The 21,193-nt window shown below is 30.8% G+C and overlaps 1 protein-coding gene and 1 pseudogene across 2 annotated transcripts; both read left to right on the plus strand.

The window, feature by feature from the left end:
• Positions 1–464: 464 nt before the first annotated feature.
• On the plus strand, positions 465–3,783 carry LOC111289483 (heavy metal-associated isoprenylated plant protein 9-like). Its single transcript, XM_022880570.2, has 5 exons — positions 465–771; positions 872–1,061; positions 1,165–1,337; positions 1,440–1,530; positions 3,087–3,783. Exons 1-5 carry the CDS (start codon positions 751–753, stop codon positions 3,521–3,523), a joined length of 912 nt encoding a protein of 303 aa, XP_022736305.1. The 5' UTR covers positions 465–750; the 3' UTR covers positions 3,524–3,783.
• A 2,419-nt stretch (positions 3,784–6,202) lies between these two features.
• LOC111289484 (heavy metal-associated isoprenylated plant protein 45-like) lies at positions 6,203–8,499 on the plus strand (annotated as a pseudogene). The gene is made up of 2 exons (XR_016346698.1): positions 6,203–6,726; positions 7,828–8,499. The product of XR_016346698.1 is annotated as a heavy metal-associated isoprenylated plant protein 45-like (transcript).
• The last annotated feature ends 12,694 nt before the right edge of the window (positions 8,500–21,193 follow it).

A 21,193-nucleotide genomic window follows, 5' to 3' on the forward strand; every position in this document is an offset into this window, starting at 1 on the left:
GTATAGAAAAACAAAATGAATCAAATGGTATATGGTATATGGATGATGCTATTTATATCTATACTATAGGAGGTTTTGAGCAATCTAGGTTGCCCAAGATCAATCTCAGGGTTAAAGATGACTTAATAGATAGAGTTAAGTTGAACATTGACTATCCAATTAAAAAATGACAAGTCAACATTTAAGGGTCTAATAAGTAAACTAATGAGATGATCAAACTGACATGATACCGTGAAATTATATATGTTATTTTGATACGTCAATTTGATCAAAAAATAAAAAAAATGTCCTAACTATATATTGACTGCCTCTGATAAGGAGAAATGACTATTCTACCCTTTGGATAAAAAAAGCCCCTGACACCTTTCACCACCAGACCAGGGCAGTCACCCCAACAACTTCCATTTGAGCTTCCCCAATCTTCTGTATAAATCTGCCAACTCTGCTCCACTGACTTCCTCCCCATTCTTTTTCTCCCTCTTCAGCCTTGGAGATTGGAAAGATTTCCTAAAGAAATATATTAAACTAAGAGGTTCTTTGTATACTAAGTGGCACTACATGTGCTAGCTATGGAATCGCATATAGTTTGCCTTTTATATGCTATTAACCCCACCGTCCATCCGATTACCAATACCATCTCTCTCTCTTCTATATAAAAACTACTCTACTTCCCCTTAGTAAATAGCAATATTCCTCTCCCTTTTTCTTCTTCGCCTGATTAGCCTTAGTTAAGTTAATTCACTAGAAGAAATGGGTGAGGAAGCTAAGCAGGTGAGGGCCATTGTTAAAAAAAAAAAAAGGAAAAACAATTTGCATGCAATATTGATTCTTTTCAGTAACTTAGGTTTGCATTTGTTGTGATATTTGGCAGGAACAACCCCCAGCAGAGGAGAAGAAAGAAGATAAAACAGAAGAGAAAAAGGAAGAGAAGACAGAAAAGAAGCCAGCAGAAGAAAAGAAAGAGGAACCGCCACCGCCATCTCCTCCTTTCGTCTTGTTTGTGGACTTGCATTGTGCTGGATGTGCAAAGAAAATTGAGAAATCCATTATGAAGGCTAGAGGTAATTATTCATCCATATTAATTTCCATACTCTATCTCTCTGTCTCTCATTTAGTTGGTATTAATCCTTTTTAATTATCCAAATGGTTGTTCGACGCTAGCAGGTGTGGAAGAAGTTGCGATAGATATGCCTCAAAACCAAGTGACTATAAAGGGAATAATCGAACCCAAAGCAATATGTGCTAAAATCATGAAGAGAACCAAGAGAAGAGCTAAAGTACTGTCTCCCTTGCCTGCAGCTGAGGGTGAACCTATGCCGGATATTGTCACTTCACAGGTCTCATTCAGCACCTTACAACAAATTACAACATAATAATTAAAAAAAAAATTGATTCATAGAAGTATTAACTAACGGTATTTTTTGGGTTAATTATTCCAGGTCAGTGGGCTAACAACCGTGGAGCTGAACGTAGACATGCATTGCCAAGCCTGTGCTGAGCAACTCAAGAGAAAGATACTAAAAATGAGAGGTTGGTTAAGCTGTTACACAATTTGGGTAACGTAATAATATTAATTTATTCAGTGAATCTGTGGCATAGTAGTAGGCCACTTAGCCAGCAAGAAGCAAGACGATAATTGTGAGTGTGATTGACCAACTGCTTGACAAAATAGAAAGGATTAAGGTTGCGTTTGTTTCCTAAAAAATAATTTTTTTATTTTTAAGTGTTTATTTGATAAAAAAAATTGATAGATCAATAGAAAATCATATATTGGTCAATGAAAAATAAAACTATTTTTTTGAAAATTGTTTTCCCTTTTTAATATTTTTGAGCATAATTTTATTCAGTTAGAACTTGTACATAATCTTTTTAAACTTAAACTTAATTTGACCCGACTTAAAATATTATTATATTAATAAATAATATTTTTATTTAATTTTATTTAAAAATATTAAAAGTCTTTTAATATTTTAAGTTTGAATATTTTTATAATTTTACTCAAGTAAAATTTTAAACATAATATATTAAGTGCGAACTTGATTTGATTCAATTAAAAATATTATTATATTAATAAAAATATTTTATTTAATTTTAATTAAAAAATAAAATATTAACATTAAAAATCTTTTGGTATTTCAATTTTAAATATTTTTATTTTGTATATTATTAAACATAATTATTTTTAATATTTCAATAATAAATAGTATTATATTATTATTTTAATAATAAATAATAAGATATAATAATACTTTATTATTTTAATAATTAAATTAAAAATATAATAATATTATTTTCTTAATATGAATATTTTAAATAATTTCTTTCTTTTTAGTTTAAAATATATAATTTTATATTTTATTTATTAAGGTATTTATATTAGTATTATAATAAATATAAATAACAATATTTTTATTATAATTCAATAAACAATTTTTAATATTTTAATAATTAAATAAATATTATTTTAAAAAATAAAAAAATTTCAAAAAATAACCAAATAACAAAAAATTATTTTTAATTAACTCATCTAAATAACAAAAACTCTACTTTTTTTAAAAAATATAAATATTTTCCATAAAATAATTTTTAAAAATTAATTTCTATGAACAAATTGAGTCTAAAATAAGTAGACAATGAAAAGGAATCCATATATAAGCCGACATTGGCGGTGGGGTCTTTCGAACTTGGCAAGCCACTATTTTTGCATGCTTTTGGACATTAATTCATATTACTCTAATCTATAATATTTACAATTATAATAAAATTACTTAGAAATGTGATAGCTAAATATTTGATTGAATTTATTGATTTATATAGTTATTTTAAAAAATAATTTAAAATTTAAATTATAACACTTATAATTTATTTTTTTTCTGATGATGTTACAATTTTCTTGTACCCAAAAAATTATTTGATTTAGTAATTTGTGTATAAAAATTAAAAATAGAGTTTGAATAGGAGATGTGGTATTTTACAAGGGAAATTGATGGAAAATCTACTAGGGCTAAGTTATTGGTATTTTCATAGGAATTCTTTGGGGAATAATTTTACTGATTTTTTTATGTTTATTGTGCTTGTTACCGCAGGCGTACAAAGTGCGGTCACCGACCACAGCACGGGGAAAGTTACAGTCACGGGTACCATGGATACAAACAAGCTAGTAGATTATGTGTATAGACGCACAAAAAAGCAGGCCAGGATTGTGTCCCAGCCGGAGACCGAGCCTCAACCTGAACCCGAGAAACCGGAGGAGAAAAAAGAGGGCGAAGAGAAGCCAGCGGAAAAAGCCAAACCTGAAGAAAACGCAAAGAAAAAAGAAGAAGAAAAGCCAACCGAAGAAGCTAACAACGAAGCCGAAAACAAAGAAGGGAAGGAAGAGAAGAAAGAAGGAGCAGAAGACAATGAAGAGGAATCAATGCAGAGAATGATCTACTACTACCAGCCTCTCTACGTTATCGAGCGAATGCCGCCTCCTCCTCAGCTCTTCAGCGATGAAAATCCCAACGCTTGTTGCATTTCCTAGTCATGATCGATACTATCAGATCATTTCATGAAAAGAAAGTTTTTACTACAGCTTATAGTTTTTTTAAATTAATTAGTTTACTTTTACTATATTGTGGAGTACTAGTATATAGTCGTATTATATATAAGTAATGTTCGGTCCGTAACACTGATGATGAGAATTTTAGAGAAATCTGGTGGGCGGTTCACATCAATCAGGGGGGAGTGGGATCATTGTACAACTGAGTTGATTTATAATACGATCATTCTGTTTTATTAAAATGTATTATAGTTTATGTTGAGTTAAGTATAATATATACATACATGATCTTTTGCTGTACATGTTGATGCATGTAACTTGTGATATGGTGGTTGAAGAGCTCATTAGAAGCCGAAAAAGAAAGTCAGGAGTACCGGAATGATGTTTCGAGACACGTTTCGACACTCAAATTTGCAAGAAATAAGAGAGAAGAAGTGAAGGAGAAAGGTCATGGTTAGGGAAGAAAGAAAGAGTAGAGTACTGAATGTATTACATGCTTAGTCTGCTTTTATTTTTTTAGACCTTGTAATGATGGCGTGATTGGTTGAATTATCAAGTGCTAAGCTTACTCAGGTGGCAAAGAAAGTTGTTGGTAACGTGAACTATATGTTAGCTTGTAGAAATTAATTTCAGTTTCATGATCTTTTATGTTATGAAATTAATGGGCAAGTCGTGTTAGTGTTAATGCCCGTTTAACATGTGGTCTTTAGGTCTGTTCATGCCTTTTGAAAGGCTTAATATAAGATTATCAGATGGTTAAAGAAACACTATCCATATACATATTTATCTTTTCTGATGAAATCGGTGCAAAACTTTGATTTCTCACTATATGATGAAACACATTTGCAACTGCTTGCCTTTGGGTTTCATCAGGTCGACATCTTATCCGACGCAAAAGAAAGAAAGCAACAGCATCAGTTTCTGAAATGATTCGCAAGAGCAATTGGTACTGCCGGAATATATAGCCTCGAGACAGACTGAGAATGAGAGGCATTTATGTGGGATAAAAAGACCATTGGAAAATTCCAAACCTTTCGTGGATGTCACATGCTAAAAGGATAGGATAAAATCATAAAACTGATAAAAGGATAAAAATGATAGGTTTAAGATTCTCTGACGAAATCAGAGGTGTGGGTTTCACATGGTAGTAGGTCCCCTCTCTCTCTCTCTCTCTCCCTGTGCATACGATATCTGATTCATCCTAATAAGGCCAACAGAGACACTCGAATCTCACACCCATTTTTACCTTTCTAACGTGGCACTTGAAATCTTTCTCTCTGTATGGTCGGTGTGTTTGGGCTTCATAATTGGGATTTTAATATGACGATCTTTTTGTTTTTTTTTTTTTTTTCTTTCATATTGAAAAAGTAACAAAAATGGAACGCGTTAAGCTTTATATTATCCTGACGTCGAATTATTTTTCGACAGGATTCCCCTACAGTATCGTCACTGAGAGTTTAACCACAAAGTTCAGATTGCCGTCCCACCAGGCTCCTGTTTTTTTGACTCTCAACCCATCAATTTAAATCGGGCTATGCTTTCGCTTCCCTTCCCTACTGCATGAGGTGAACATTCCAACTACCAAAGACATAGTGAGGCCACAACTTTCTCAACAAAAATAAAATTTCTCATCCAAATTAAATTTCATTTAACCTTTCAAAGTATAGACTTTTTGAAGTTAAAGGGAGACTATAGATGAGTTGATAGATAAAGTAAAAGTATCATTAATTACCTTTTCAAGTATAGGTGGAAATGAAAGGTTGTCGATCTAAATTGAAGATTAAAAAGTTGAACAAGCCTTGCACCAGTTATCAACTTATTGGAAAATAAAGTTTAGAGCTCAGAGCAGCTTTGTTGACTACCGTGACTGTAAATAGAGTGTCCAACTGCTTTTATTGACTAACTACTGAAGACTCCGATATATAGTGCTCTTTTTTTTCTGGTTAATTTTCCTATCTAACACTTGAAATGGGCAATGTTAATCTTGCAAATGATTCAATAGTATATAGCAAATCTCACATTATCATCAATAGTCATATGATTTGACAGAGATGTTTTATTTTTAGTTTTAATAATCAGGATTCAATCTTTAACTACTTTAAATGTAAATAATAATAAAAAAAAAAACTCACATTATTATCTTTGATCAATTGATGCCATATTGGTTTTGAGGTTTACAACTTCAAATAAATTTGTTAAGTTGCAGTGAGAAGTTTCGAATGTGATCCCTAGCGATTGATTTTAATCAAGAAAGAAATGAATTTATATATATTAGTGAAGTTAACGTACCAAGGGGAACTAAAACCTTCGTGTTTATGCCAGACATGATATTTGATGAAGAAGAGAATATCAATGATCAAACTAAAAATTAGGGGACGGTAGTCAGACAGATAACCTGCAAAGGCAGTTAAGCAAAAGAATATGCATGCATGTGCATGGCGGCTTCCCCGACGACTGCACATCAGATGATGCCTTGCGCGCTTCAAATCCTTTGCCCAATATACAGTTATTACTTCATGTACACATAATAATCAAACTGCATCAAGGATCTTCTATCTTTTTTTTTCCCTTTATCTAGGCTTCCAAAATTCCAATTTTCAAGAGAAAGCTACTTCTTTGCCAGGAAAAAAACAATCCACATGGGAGCCAAATCATGCACTTACCAAAGGAGACGATTCAATGCACTTTTTATAAACAAACAGATATGCTGACACATCTTATACCCTATCCAAGTCAATATGAAACCCCTTTCCAAAAGAAAACCTAATTAAAGTATCTTTTGACAATAAACTTGACCTCCTGAACCTAAACCTGACCCGATCAAGCCACATGATGAACAGTAGTATAAACAGAAAACAAGAGAAAAAAATGAAAGAAAAGGTTGGGGGAAAAGGGAAAAAGAGGCCACTGTAGCTTCTTTTCCTGGGAATCCAGGATCGGTCTTTGTCTTGTAAATCTCTTATATAAGGCCTTTTGTCAATTCGATGAAATAACGAAGTTGTATGGAAGAAAAAAACATTGATAAGAAGAAAGATCTAGTTTCAATCAAGTTGGAGCTAGAATGGCAAATATGCAAATAGTTGTAGCTGGCAAGAATGTGGAGCCACAGTATGTAGAGATGATGGTGCCTTTGTATTCTTACGGGTGTGAGAGGAAAGTGAAGAAGACTTTGTCCCATCTCAAAGGTAAATCGGATTACTTTCTTGATTAGTGCATATCCCTTAAGAAAATCGTTGTGCGACATATCCATGTGTTGTTGTCACTTGATTTCATAGTTTTCTCTACATTCTCTGCTTTCCTTTTCCAGGTCCAATAATTATTATAGTTTCAAATAAAAAAACTAAAATTATAATCTTAGATTATTGGCCCAAGCCCAAATAATGGTATTTGTTGGACCCAAAATCTTGTCCATCAACCAACATTTTTATCATGTCTCCTGTTTGTCCATTGAATCCGAAACTAGAATAGAAATGTGAATAAAGAAACGCATTCCTCAAGCAAATTGTATGGGATAGTTCCATTAGAGGAAACCAGAATGAATTTTGTAATGATACATGGTTTTTCCAATTTAAATTATTAGACCCCCCCATCCCCCACCCTCTTTTGACTAGTGATCAAAGTTGTACTTTCAGGCTGTCTCACATACGCATCATCTACTAAATAAAAAAAGAAAGAAAGAATTTCTCTTTTTCTTTGGGTACAGAAGATTTTTCTAATTTCGTTTCTGAGCAGTTTTAACCTGTTATAATTGACTCAATAATTATTATCCCAAACTAAAATGTTGTTTTAGAAATAAAAACTTAGAAGGGTTGAAATTGAATCTTTTTTTTTTAATTAATACTAGTAATAGTTTCTGTAATATAAGTGAGTTGGAAAATGTTAAGACAATGTAGAATAATATAGGGTGTTACTAATATCTTCTATATGTGAGTTAGGCATACCTATCAAGTAATAACTTTCGCAATTAATTAAATTAGAATGATACACCCACTATACGGGTAAAAAAGGAAAAGTGGTGGGTATTTTTTATTTTTTAAATGAATAAGTATATGTATCCATAATTTTATTTTTTTATAATAAAATTTATTGATTTTTTTTAATATATAAATGTCTCTAATTGAGTTGGTGCCATTTGATTTGTGACATCAAGTCAGTCAAAAGTTTTGATAATAGTATAAATTATATATATATATATATATATATATATATATAGGTCCTGCCCATGGGCCATAATTAAGGTGTCAGAGCAAAATATTGAAGCTCTTAATTTGTTGTGTTTATGGCAGGATTATACTCGGTAATTGTGGACTATAACCAACAAAAAGTAACAGTGTGGGGAATATGTAACAAATACAATGTGTTGTCAACCATGTGTTGTCAACCATGAGGAGCAAAAGAAAAGAAGCACGTTTTTGGAAAGCAGAAGACAACATTGGGATGGGAGATGATCAGGCACAATCACCTAAGGACTCTAAGCCTTCTTTAGCTCTAATGAAGGCTCGCTCTCTAAGTTGGAAGGCGTGGAAAAAGGTCTTCAACCGATCTCATTCTTGCTAAAAGATAAGCCATTAACTACAGGCAGTACCTCAAGGAAAAAGGACATGAATTATGGATGCATGCATGCCTTGGCGTTTTCTATAACAATTGGAAATGAGTGTAAATTTGATGCCATACGTTTTCTCCTCTCATTTGTAAATAAATTGTGGGTTCAAGATTGTCGACTCTTTCAATTTCTCACGGAAATTGCTTTCGCTTCATTAATTATGTCTTATTGTTAGGTATATGTTGAAATTGAACTTTGCCATCACCATGACCATTTTTCTTGAATATCGAATTCATAGTCGTGCGCGTGTTTTTTTCACAATTGGCCGTATTAGTTGACGGGCACAATCAATGGCGACAACAAAAAAAAAAAAAATCCATCTAATCAGAGGGTCAAAATTATCAATTTTTTTATGTTTGATTTGAATGCATGGTGAAGACTTCCTATTGCATTTGAATTTGTATTTTATGATTGGACCCTTTTATCTAATATTAACTAACATGGGATTTGATTTCATCTATGATCACAAAATGAGATGAAAACGTGGAAAAGCTGACAGAAAATCAAAGGTTTTTTATTTATGATTACCTCATTGAACAAACTTGTGCCAAAACTCAAGTCATCGCAACTTTAGAAGGCATTGTGTTTTGGATGAGAAGGAAAGCTTGTTTCTTCCTATTACCTAAGGAATGAAACGGGTTCTGACCTCTGATGGTGCCAATTCCTCCACGCAACACCCCCATAAGACTTTAAAGCCACTCCATGTCCCACCCAAATTAATAATCCTCCAACAGAGATAAATGTATGTAGAAAGTAAAAACATAAAAGCACTTGCACTTGCCCACTTTGCCAAACATAGAAAAGGCATGGTTAAAGTTAGTAGTTGGCATATAAAACACAGATTATAACTTAACTCAATTCACGATAAGATCATTTGTTTTGATGTATGGTTTTCCATTAAGTTTTACCACAATATAAATTTTATCTTATTAAAGAAGTAATGATTTCCAACATCTACATTAAATTATTAAGGATTGAAACAATTTAGCCTAAGGGTGGCAACTTTTTAATCCTATTGATGAAAAATTGGAATTACTAATTTGGATTTATGGATAATAGTTAATCCCATGAATGGAGTGAAAGAGAAAATAAAATAAAATTAAGACCAGAAAAGGTCGGTAGATCCCACTACGATGGCTAGCTTATAAGTTTGGCTTCAAGTATATCCACTTTTTTTTTGCATTCAAACACTTTCATTGGGTAGGCTAAAAGTAAATTCACTTTTTGCTTATTAAAGAGATTTTGGAATTGGAGGCCTAAAAAAAGCCTTTCCAAAGTAAAACAAGCTCAAGAAGATGATAAAAGTGTCGACTATGGCGGAGCTGTTAGGAGAATGCATGGTGGCGCTTGCAAGGGTGAGGGAGAGGCTGTTAGCACCTTGGCCAACCCTTCATTTTCGTCGTCTCACCTCTTCTTCTGTTGCAACCCAGGACTGTTCTTTCCTTGTTTACTTTTAGTATATTTCTATATATTTCGAGAGAAAGCACTTTTGGGTTCCTATTATTTCTTAATTTTTATTGTTTTTCCTTTTCAGAACTCTTCCATGTACAATTATTGGAGTTCGTTTATGATTCCTCATTCTTTTTTTATTGCTCTGCAAACAAATATATGTAATTTTGAGAACTTTTTTTTCTTTAATTAATTAAGAGTTTAGTTATGTGAGAATTGAGATATATAATTAATTCATGAGTGGCATGGCCAGAATTCTAACTTGATTTCCATGTGTTCACGTCCCTACTACATTCTCTTGAAGCGAGCTTTCATGTTCTTTTCTTCTTTTTGGCAAAAAAAAAAAAAAAGATTGCATATATGTTGGCTAGTAATAGCTGTAAGAATAAGATATGCAACTTCAAAGCTCTAAGTTTTATTCAAAGTTACCGTAATTGTTTCTCCCTGATCGAACAAGAAGGATATAATTTCTTTTCTAAAAGAAAAGATATAATTCATTGTAAGTTTCGGTGTTTTGAGTGACGAAAGTAGATAATGTCAAATTCCTAGAACAATGCTCAGCTGAAAATAAAAGCAGAAGCTCAAATTACATTAGAATAGTACTTGTAACAGTTAACGTTCTAATGTAATTAAGCTAGCTTGGTTTGAAAATTCACCATGCTGTACTCACCTTCACCTCCCCACTTCCATCTCAAGCTTCTAAATTTGCTTTGCCGTTGAACCCCCAAAAAGAAAAATGGGGAACCGTTTAATTGAAGATGAGCATAACGCGTGGGAAACGAGGGCTAGCTCTGTCTGGTAAACGACTACGTTGACAGTAGGAAAAAGTCTAATGGGAGTAGTTGAATTAACAACACAAAAGAAAAGTTGTTCCTATAAGGGAGAAAAAAATTATGTTCAGAATTGGTTTTATGAATTAGCAGACGGGTGATATTTGTCCCAAACAAGTACTGTTACAAAAGATAAACCATGAGAAGTTGAGATATGTTATTATCTGATCCGATCTTGCAATGATTTTGTCAAAGATGAAGATACATGGTCCTTGAGGCCCAAAGGTCGGAGTTTTGTGGTGTTTATGGTAACGTGACCGTAGCAATACAAAACAAGGACCAATTTGAAGTGGTTTGATGAGGCGATCAGAGAGACCCCCATGGAAATCCAAAACCATCAGATTTGTTTCATTTTTCTTCCTTGACGACATTGTTATCCCGTCTACCACTCAAAATTAGTGGAGCAATTAATCCATTTCATGCCAAGGTATGGGCGTATGGCTGACTATCCCAAACGACGACATTTTCATCTGAAACACGTTATATTCTAAAGAAAATATTTCCATGCCTTCCAATTTCTAGACCACAACCTCTGAATTATTGTGAAACTATATGCTATGCCATTAAATAACCAAAAACTTCTTCCGTAAAAACTTATTAGTGCCACTGCCTAACTATTACATAACCTTTAATGTTTTAACATTGATCACAAAGCTTTAGGATAGGTTAAAATATGAAAAAAAAAAAAAAACCTGAAATATTCAAAACAATCTATTTAAGCCTTTATACTACTATTAAATTTAAATAAACCCCTCAACTTTTATTTTGCATTATTTAAGCCCTTTTACAATCAAATTAATAACATGTTGACATATTTTAAAACATGTGGACAATGATTTAGCAAATGTTTACAGTATTATAGAAAATGTATAAAAATGAAAATTTTTCAAAAAAGGGTGATTTGATAAATTTTTGTTAATTAGTACCATGACTAAAAATAATTATTAAAAATAAAATAATACTAACACATAAATTAATAAAAATAAAATTACTTTTATGAATTTAATATTCAATGAGTGATAACTCAAAATTATAAGTGATTGTCATATATATAAAAATAAACAAAATTATTGTACATTTAGTTAAATAATATGTACATTAAAAGTCATATAAGTAATTTTAATTTTTTTTTATTAATTTTATATATGTTCTTTTCACTGATTACATTTTATCATGGTATCAAATAATAATATTTTTGATGTACATATAGTTTTAATTCATATATTAAATAATAATAATTATTTATTAATAAAAATGAAATATCTATATAAAAAATTAATAAAAATATTTATATATATGAAAATTAATAAAAAGGAAATTAAAATCATTTTTGTAATTTTTATATAAATATAGATATTTTCTTTTTATTAATTTTACATATATACATTTTTTACTAATTATTTTCAATCATGATATCAAAAAATTAATTATTTTTATTAATTTTCTTATAAATATAGACATTTCATTTTTATTAGTTTTATATATTATTATTTTATTTTTAATAAGTATTTCTATCATAATATCAATAAATAATTTTTTTATTAAAATAATTTTTTTATTTTTATTTTTATACATGTGTAAATTTTTTTATCACGTCATTATTCACATGTGTTAAAGTACACTAACATGTCATTAATTTAAAAATGAAAAAGGCTTAGATAATGAACAATAAAAATTATGGGGCTTGTTTAGATATAATAATGTATACAAATTTACTTAGATTTTTTTTGTTAGCCTTGAATTGATAAAGAATTTTGAAATAACAAAATAAAAATTTGCTAAAATTGAATTAAAATGATTTAAACTTAATTTGAATATTTTTCTAGCTTTTCATCTAATAGAAAAGGTGTTCAATTCATCTGGCATGGTTTAAAAATAAATTTAGCCAAAATTGCATAGAAGGGATCGATCTCCTCCTCAAGGGGATTGATTGATTATTTGACCAAAAAAGTGTCTTACAGACTTTTTATGAAAACCAATCGATCCCTTCTTTGTATAGACCAATTGATACAAGTTTTCAAAGACAAGATCGATCCCCTCCCTGTAAAAATCGATTGATTTTTTAATTAGAATGAAAAAAAAAAGGCTTCAAAATATGAAAATGGATCGATCACCCAGATTAGGAAATCGATCACATGGAAAAAAGATTGATTGGTGCCATATATGGATAGATTGTGTATGTCTTTTCACACATGAATTTACTTGTATTTTAACTAACTTAATAAATCCCCTATATGAGGGGGTCAATCCTCTCTTGCCTTACAAGCATGCAATGACTGTTTTTGTCTGAAATTTTACAAAACCTCCAGACAATTAATTCAAGTAACGGCTACCTTCCACTTTTAACATATAAATAGAGGTTACCTACCATATTTCAAGCTATCAAAAGCTAAAAAAACTTATTGCTTCTATCTACCATTTTCTCCAAGTATTAAAGAGCATTTTGTTGTGTGAAAAATGTAGAAATTCTTCTTATATTTGCTTCCTTTTTAATATTCTTTTTAATCTTGATTTCTATTTCAAATTAGCAAACACCCAACCTTAGAGAGATTATTTGAGTTTGCAAAATATTTTAAAACTTGTATTGTGAAGTTGTGAGCTTAAGGAAGATGATAACATGTAAGAGATTGTGCTGTTGATTGTATAGAGCTTTAAAGAATTAAGTTGTAATATTCAACACATAGTGAATTAGATTTTTTGGCAAGTAAGGCTAAGGAAAAGAATATAAGTGCCTAAAGAAAGGGTCGAACATCTACGAATTTCGATGTTTGATTCTTTATTTCTATCTTTATCTCTTTGCTTTTAAGATTATTAATATCCGTCTCTTTGTTGTATTTATTTGATTAAAAAAATTAATTTGTGTGTGCTTATTGAATATTAAATTTAAAAAATTTATGTAGACACCAATTTTGTCCGAGACTACTATCTTTATTTTCAGTTTAATATTACTAATAATTTTAATAATAATAATAATATTGGTTTAATTAAAAACTAAAAATTAAAAATCAAAATAATAATTAAAAAAAAGAGAAAGATAAAAAATAGAGGACTGAAAAATGGTGGCGCCACCAAGCACAGCAGCCACATTTAGTCACTAGACCAGTCCCATCAGACCAGCCACGCTTATAACTTTTGTCACCTCTACAACCACGCGCTACAGACACCTACGGACTCCTAGATTACCTTTCTAAACATACATCTGGTTTTATAAAGACCAGCTTCCTCCATTTTCAGAGAAGGATCCATACACAAAAACTCCAACTTATTTCATTAAAAAAAAAAAACCTCTTAGACACAGAGCTAAAAACGTAAACAACCCCCCAACACCAAAACAGAAAAACAAAATAAAAAAAAAAACACAATCCTCCCCGTAAGGAGGAACCCAACGTCAAAGAAGGTACTTGCAACAAGAAAAAATAACATCAGTTTTGGTTTTACAAAAAAAAAAAAAAGAGAAGAGAAGACCTAAAGCTTTGAGTCCTGATCTATGTCGATCGGGGCAGTTTCTGGCAAAACGGGCACCAGATCTGAAAAGATCACGATGAGGTGAATGTTTGGGAAAGTTTTATGTTTTTTGACCACCGACGGTGGTAGGTGCGACGGCCGGCACGACAGCACAGACACTAGAGGTCGAACGCTGACCGGGCTTTAGAGCTTCTTTAGGAGCTCTGTATTTTTTTTGGCAAAAAATTGCAAAATGAATTGAAAAAAAAATTCAGTTTTATATAGGGACTGAGACTCAAAACGACGCAATTTTAGTCAAGGAAGATCCGCGCGTAGAATCAGAGCTGACCCGAGATCCATTCAAATTGACCCGTCAACCCACTTCAGCCAACTTTGAACCGATTCAGATAAATCACCAATGAACCAGTCGAACTAGTCTGAACCACTGGATCGCCCAAACCGTTGATTGAACCATCGAATCAATCAACTGATCCAAACCAATGTTGATCGGACCGTTGATCGATCCGATTCAGGTAAAAAACCTTTTTTTTATATATTATTTTTATGATATTTATGCATACTAAAATATTTAAATTTGTTAGAATAATTTTTTATGTAGTTAAAATTTTTATAATTTTGTTAATTTTAAAATATAATAAAATGAAAAATAATGAAACTTTATAATAATAATACAAGTAATAAAAAATGTAAGAAAAGAAAATTTTTATCCAATGATGAGACTCAAAGGTATTTCGAGTAGTGATGCCTATGAAATCTCTAGGTGAGAATATTTTTTTCTTAAATATTATCAGTGTATTGAAATATTTATAGAAAAACTTCAATACAATAAATTTTTTTTCTTCAAAATTAATAAAGCAATTAATAAAATTTCTATAAAAAAGAATAAAATGTGTGCATCAACATGTTATTATTTGCATTGTATACATGACATAAATCTTTTGTGGAAAAGATAAATTTGAGCCTCCTAGGATGAAATTCTAAGGTATTCCGAGAAGCGATGCTTAAAAAATCTCTAGGTGAGAATGAGTTCTTTAATATTACCAATGTAATGGAACATTTTGAGAATTATTTCAATAAAAAGGTTCTAATTTATTTTTCTCGAATAAAATTTGAATAATAAATTTTCATAATAAATTTCTAAAAAATCAATTTCCAATAAACAAAAGAAATCAAAGAAAATTATTTTTCAAACATCGAAAATAAGATTGTTTTATCAAAATCGAAAGACAACATGTAGTTAATTGATACCGTCTTAAGCAGGCGTTGTGGGGGTGCTAATCCTTTCCCACGCGTAACCGACTCCCGAACTCAGACATTACGCAAACCCTAAAATTATCCTTTTAATAAATTTTAATTAATTTTAAGATTTCATTAAAAAGATATGTTTTAATAGGCGGTCAATCGCACCTAACCAAAAAAGATTGGTGGTGACTCCGTTATTTTAAATTCATCGGACGAACACAAAATCGTTACGACAACTTGACGACTCCATTAGGGACATCCATTTGTTTTCGAGAGTCAAGCCAAAATTAATTATCTGTTATCTTTAAATTTTGATTTAAACAGTCCTAATCGATTTTTTTAGATTTTTACTTTTCGTTTTCAATAAAAAATTCCAAAAAAGAAAAAGCAAAACAAATCGAAGACAAACATATATATATTTACATATGTTTCTTTTACTATGGCTCTTATGCTTTATTTTTTTTTGTATATATTACCCTCAATAAATTAGGATACATTTACACATATAATGATATGTTGCATCTCATGCATGAGCTCTATACCCGGGCTCTATCCCTTATAGGAGGAAGTAAAGTACCCATGCCCTCGTGAGGTGATAACTTCCACAATTGCAAGTGAAATACTTCCACTCAAATTGAACTATTTTTATTCATAGCTTGTAATGGGTAAAGATCGGAGTGCCTTACTAGTCCAATATGAACGACAGTGAGGAACAATTTGAGAACTTTTAGATGTAAGAACAATCTGAACCAAGCATATAATAAGCCGTAGAAAGCTAACTTTAGGTAGAGCTTTGCCCACCCTATTATAAAAAATACCTAAGTGCAAAAAAGTTGTGTGTAATACAAAAACAAAACAAAAAAATATTTTTAATCTCAAACCACATCCTCACACTAATTCAATTTTGTTTATTTTTTTTTACATTAATCATATCATACAGTTTTGCATTAAAGTATTTGTTCTAGGACATCTTTCTCTCGAGAAGTTTTTCATAGATCCCATAAAATTATTGATTCGTTTAAATCTCATGAAATTAATGAGAATTTTTAGTGCTAAAATTTGTCCAAGAGTAAATATTTTTCACTTGCATTCATGCATCATATGCACCATTTTTATTTTTTTCAAAAAAATCAAAAATTAAAAAATAAAATTTTTAACGCATGGTATTCTGATTTTAAAAAATTTTAGTAATAAAGGTTCAGGAATAGTTCGCCCACCAAAATTTTGACTTAACCTACTTGCCAACACCAGAACTCAAACAAGAATCATGGAACAAGAATAGGCTAGTCGATTTGAAAGGATGGAGAAGGCTCAAGAAGAACTAAAAGGGGGATATTGATGAGATTATGGACATGCTAAAAAAACTTGATAAAAAAAATGATGAAAGAAAATTTCAGCTTTCAAGAGCAGTTGCCAGACATGGTGAATCTTGTTTACCCTCCAGGGTTTGAGCCACAATCAACCCAACTTTCTCAAAAAACTAGAATACAAATTCTTATTCCTGGTGGATATTTCAATCTTTGTCCAAGAATGACATCCACACCTACTCCAGGATAATTTTAAAATTTTGTTAATCCTATTATGACGAAAAAACCACTAGAGCCAATCTTGATTCCAGATTTAGATGATCTCAAAGAGCGAGAAAAACTAGGGTTAAAGACACCCGAGAAAGTGAAAGATACCAGTGCTTGGGAAAAGATAAAGTCATTAGAAGAAAGGCTTAGAGTAATGGAAGGAATACATTTTTATGATTTCACAGATGCAACTAAGCTTTGTTTAATCCCTGATGTGGTTATTTTACCTAAATTCAAGGTTCTTGAATTTGAAAAATATGATGACACCAGATGTCCAATGACTCATTTCACTATGTATTACCGTAAGATGACGACACATATTCATGAAGAAAAGCTATTGATGCATGTATTTTAGGACAGCCTTATGAGATCTATAACCAGATGGTATGTTCAATTAGATATGATTCATATTCGTTCTTCGCAAGAGCTCATAAGGATATTTTTTACACAATATCGACATATCATAGATCTAGTTTCAGATCATCTATCTCTATAAAACATGAAAAAAAAAATATAAAACTTCAAAGAGTATGCACAGAGATGGTTGCATAAGTACAGCCTCCTCTCACTAAGAAAAAAATAACTGTCTTGTTTGTTAACACCCTAAAAATATCATACTATAAGAGATTGATAGGTAATGCAACCAAAAATTTTACAGATATGATGATATTTGGTGAGATTATTGAAAATATCATAAAAAGTGATAAGCTCAATGCAAGAGAGACAAGTGAAGTAAAGAAAGGTGAAGCCCTCAAAAAGAAAGAAAATGAAGCCCAAGCAGTAAACTATGTGGGGTAACAATTCAAAAATTTCACCTCATATCTTACACCAGTATACCAAACCTAGTACCCTTCCATAAATAATGTTATATCCATCCCTTATCCTTGCCAACCATATCAGCCACTACAACAATTAACTTATCCACCCTATTACCAATCATCTTTTTATACACCCAACTATTCGTATAGCCATCTTGTTGCACCTACCAAATCAAAACGAAGATCCAATCTAATTAATGGTTTGAGAGCCCCAAAAAATACTAAAGAAAGAATCACTTTCAACCCTATTCACATATCTTACACAAAATTGTTATCCGAACTTATCTAGAATCAACTTTTGAAACCTATGCGTCTAGAACCCCTTCAATCTCCTTACCCAAAATGGTATGATCTTAATGCAAAATGTGATTATCATAGTGAAAATTAGGGCCACTCAATAAAAAACTATCTTACACTGAAATATAAGGTTAGAGATCTCATTAAAGCTAAAAAAATAAAATTTGAAACTAACGGTGATCATTGTGTCCTTGATATATTGGAAAAAAGGTGAACCAAGGGCATTAAAGCTTTGACATGAATAATTTAAGAGCAATGGATAGAAAAGGAATTGAAAAGTGGTTTGGTGGCCTTTCTGAAAAAATGATGGTTCATTGGGTGTTGCAAAGAGGTGGATTGATTTAAGAAGTATGCTACTTTTATTTTTTATTTTTTACTTCTGTATTAGACATGTATATGAACTTCAAAACTTATATGAAAGTTGAATCTGAATGTTAATTTAGAGAGTTTTTTTTTCTTTTCTTTTTTACTCAAGTTTTTTAAAAAATAAAAAATAAAAATTTTTCTCTTCATAATAAATGTCTAAAAAAAAATTGGTGGTCGTTATTATGAATCTACCTGAATAAAATATTCTCGTGTCCTTTTCATGTCCCAAAATCACTTGAAAAACCTTAATTCTCCAAAGGATACAAGTTTGAACTTTAGGATACCTCTTGATCAATTTGAAAAAACCTTCTGAGTTCTTTGAAAATCAAACAAATATGATACTTTTTTATCTAGATGCTGGTAATTTGATAGGTGCCAAGGCTATACTTCCAACAAAAAATTATCTAGATAGCCACAAATACACAAATGCACCTTTTTATCTATAGGACATGTTGACAGAACAGAATGATTTCCAATTGCCCTAAAAATACCAAGTTCATGCCACTATCTAATTTGGTGATGATATGCACAATTGAAACCCAAATAAACCCTTTCAACATGACTTTCATTGTCACATAAACCTTGTTGACTTATCAAGATAGGACAAAATTGGTTGTCATATGAGTTGTGAAAAAAATGAAAAAAAAATAATAAATAAAAACAAAAAAAATCAATGGTTACATCGTGTATTCTGGATATTCAAAAGATCCCAAAAAAAGAAAGAAAAAAAAAGAGAAGTGATAAAAATAAAATTTAGGTTTTTCAGAGAATCACTCTTCAATACAAGTGACCAAGCTTGAGATGACAAATGGCCATTTTTCTTCATCATTTCATAAACAAAAATTATTCATTTGCTACCCCTTTGAGCCTAGTGAATTCTTTCTAAATGAATCTTGATCAAGGATCATCCTCTATAATAAGAGAAAAACACAAAAAAATTTTATTTGATGAAGTTAATCTTCGACAACAAAAGAAGAATGCTTTAAGTTGTATGGGCAGATGTCAAACAAAATGAGTTTTGAACATGTCCAAGAAAAAGCCAAAGCGGAGGCAAAAAAAAATGAGATGATTGGATGTTACAACTGAAGAAATAAAAAAGAATGTCCAAAGGAAAATCCTTCACGTAATATGAAATGATCTTTGGTTTGATCACCTTCAAACACATGTTTTGGGCCTATTTATCCATTCCTTCAGAACCTCGAACCCTGGCCTATGTTACATATCTTAAAAAGTTTATTTTGATCAAACATGGATGCTTAAACTGAAGAATTTATTCCTTGTAGAATCTTTATGACCAACTTCGCTTTGTCTATTTTTTTTGCAAGATTTTCTCTTTCATGAGAATACTTGAGTGCACGATGAAATCAAAAAGAAAAAAAAGGAAAAAAAAAAAGAAGAATAAAGCTCTAAGGTGAAAACAAAACAAGGGGCAATTTAAAGCAAGAATGAGATTGCAACATGAAAATTCATTGCAACCAATGATTGAGATAGAAAATCTTAGCCTTTCCTAACATTATCTTGAATTTATTGCAGCTAGTCTTGACATCTATTAAAATATCACATTGTGATATTAAAAAGAGTGTCAAATCTAATTCAACAAAAAAAGAATTTTTTAAAAGAATTTGTTATTGAGCCTGGATAAAAAGCTATGAAGTCCTTTTGACAATCGATCATCGAAGACACGCGAAAAGATGAAATTGCCATTTTGTTCAGATATCTGCATAATAATGATCATCATTTTTTAGAGACTTAAGAGTCACATCATTTTATAAAAAGGTTGACTAAGGTAGTTTCTTTTATGAGAATAAAATATTTTTTAGAACAAAAAAAAAATTTTCTTTTGAGGAAAATAAGTGGCACTATAAAAAACACTTTAATCAGTTGAGTCTGATGAATTATTTTCTTCAATTCACTTTTACCAAGTTCGAGTTGATCATATGCATGTTTGATTCGAAGATGAAAAATGAAAAAAAAATCGAGAAATCCAAATTGTGAGAAAAAAAAAAAAACAAAATTGATGAAAAGTGGGCAGAAAAGAAAGATTTGGTATTGAGATGAAAGATCAGGATTAGAAGAAATTGAAAAAAAAAAAAAAAGAAAGAAGAAGATTTTGGGTAGTTGCATATTTTAACTTAGTTTTTTTTTTTAAAAAAATTTTTTTAAGCATTTGAATCTTTTACTTTGCATTTGCATCATTAGCTTGTCCAAAAGTATACATTAGTATTTTTAGAAAAGACATTTGCATTTCATGTGCATCATTTTAAGAAAAAACATTTGCATTTCATCTGCATCATCATTTTAAGAGAAAACATTTGCGTCATAATGGTGTTCGTCAATTTTGAAAACATTAAAAGAGAAAAAAAAAGGGGTAAAAACATATTCAAAAGATTAAAAATTTTCAAGAATGAGATGGCATAAGATAAGAGCTTTAAAACTATTCTAATTGGCAAAAAATTTGTTAACATTCAAGAAAAATATTATGATAAATATTCTCAGTGGTGATATCCGAGTATTAAAAGGTAATTTGTATTTTTTCAATGGTGATATATGAATGTTAAAGCTTGATTTACATTTTCTCGATGGTGATATTCGAGTTTTCCTCGATGGCAATATCCGAAGTAATTTGCATATTTTCGGTGGTGATATCTGAATGTCAAAGTTTGAATTCATTTTTTCGATGGTGATATCCGAGTATAAAAGTTGTAATTTACATTCTTTCGATAGTGATATTTGAGTTTCCTTCGGTGGTGATATCCGAAGTAATTTGTATATTCTCGATGGTGATATCCGAGTGTTAAGACTTGATTTATATTTTTTCGATGGTGATATTCGAGTTTCCTTCGGTGGTGATATCTGAAGTCATTTGTATATTTTTTATAGTGATATTCGAATGTCAAGGTTTGACTTTATTTTCTCAGTAGTGATATCTAAGTATTAAAGTTTTAATTTGCTTTCTTTCAATGAAGATATTCGAGTTTCCTTCGGTGGAAATATTTGAAGTAATTTGC

The sequence above is a fragment of the Durio zibethinus genome, chromosome 11, assembly GCF_047325235.1.
Source record: "Durio zibethinus cultivar Kanyao isolate XHJ-2024 chromosome 11, ASM4732523v1, whole genome shotgun sequence".
In the NCBI taxonomy this organism is placed as follows: domain Eukaryota; kingdom Viridiplantae; phylum Streptophyta; class Magnoliopsida; order Malvales; family Malvaceae; genus Durio; species Durio zibethinus.